Source organism: Lactuca serriola, chromosome 1 (assembly GCF_051521515.1).
Source record: "Lactuca serriola cultivar US96UC23 chromosome 1, Lser_US96UC23_V15, whole genome shotgun sequence".
NCBI lineage: Eukaryota > Viridiplantae > Streptophyta > Magnoliopsida > Asterales > Asteraceae > Lactuca > Lactuca serriola.
In genome coordinates this window covers 139,271,123-139,272,509 of record NC_136408.1, presented here as the reverse complement: position 1 = coordinate 139,272,509, position 1,387 = coordinate 139,271,123, and the positions used below count along the sequence as shown (strand labels likewise).

The following is a 1,387-nucleotide window of genomic DNA, read 5'->3' as shown; positions in this document are numbered from 1 at the left end:
ATGGTCAAGATCTTTGATAGCTACTATGCTTGTCAAATGTTCAGGATCTTCTGATTTTTCGGAGAGGGTGTCTATGGCTGGGGTTATTATACGGGTTGTAGGAATCTTTTTCTTTGGTGGGATTCAAAGGGAGGATCCTAAATAGGCTAATTCATCTTCTTCTGTGTTTTCTTCTTTGGAAACATGGGTTAGGCTAAATTTCTCGAAGTCAGAAGCTAATTTTTTTTAAGGATCTATAGATATAATGCTAATCTTTCACCTTTCACTGCATGAGATCCGTTGATGTGATTGATTAGTAATAAAGAATCAACAAATTCCTGAAGATCCCTGATTTGAAGAGACTTAGCCAATTGTAGTCCCATGATGAGTGCTTCATATTCTGCTTCATTGTTGGTAGTGTTGAATTCACAACTAACTACTTGGGGTATGATGTACCCCTGTGGCGACTTTAGTATGATCCCTAGCCCTATTCCTTTTTGATTTGAGGCTCCGTTTGTGAATAGTGTCCATTTTCCCACGTGTTCATCTTCTAGGAGTTGATTGGCTTCCATTTTTGCATTATTTTTTAGATCATCACTAAAGTCAGGCACAAAGTCTGCTAATGCTTGTGATTTTATGGTCAATCTTGGTTCGTATCTGATGTCAAATGTGCTTAGCTTCACCAACCATTTTTCCATTCTCCCTGACATTTCTGGTTTTCTCATGACATTCTTGAGTGGGCTCAGCTTCATATTGTACTCGTCTAGGATGTGAAATGCTTCCTTAAGGTCTCTGAGGTGATCTTCGGCTTTCATTGACTTCACTACTATGTCGTCAATATAAACTTCCATGGTGTCCCCCAGCTTGTCATTGAACATCCGATTCACCAACCTTTGATATGTAGCACCTGCATTTTTAAGACCGAAAGGCATTGTAGTGTAAAATAATATACCTGTTGGTGTTATGAATGCTGTGTCTTCCTGGTCGGATGGCTCCATCTGGATTTGTTGGAACTTCACTTCTTTGATCATCCCTGTCTTGAGGAGCTTCTCTACCTCCTATTGAATGATTTGGTTCCTTTCGGGTGTAAACTTCCTTCTCTTTTGGTGTATCGGTCTGAAAGAAGGATCAATATTAAGTTTATGAGTTATAATACTCTTGTCAATACCTGTCATATCCTCGTGTTTCCATGCGAATGTATTGCTTCTGGTTCTTAGGAACTTCAGTAGATCTTGTTTGATATGGACAGCTATTAAGGATCCTATGAGAACTTTGACTTTAGGATCCTCAAAACTCAGTGGCACTTCCTTCACGTCTTGCTCCTTTGTTTCCAGAACATGTCGTGCCCCCTGTCTTAATTGCTATGCTTGTTGAGGTCTCGTTGTGGATTTCATGGAGGTTTTATAAC

At 39.6% G+C, this 1,387-nt stretch overlaps 1 protein-coding gene across 1 annotated transcript; it reads right to left on the bottom strand.

Moving 5' to 3' along the window:
* Positions 1–233: 233 nt before the first annotated feature.
* On the bottom strand, positions 234–830 carry LOC145062097 (uncharacterized). The gene has a single exon (XM_079009725.1). The coding sequence runs from the start codon at positions 828–830 to the stop codon at positions 234–236; it is 597 nt and encodes a 198-aa protein (XP_078865851.1).
* Between the last annotated feature and the right edge of the window lie 557 nt (positions 831–1,387).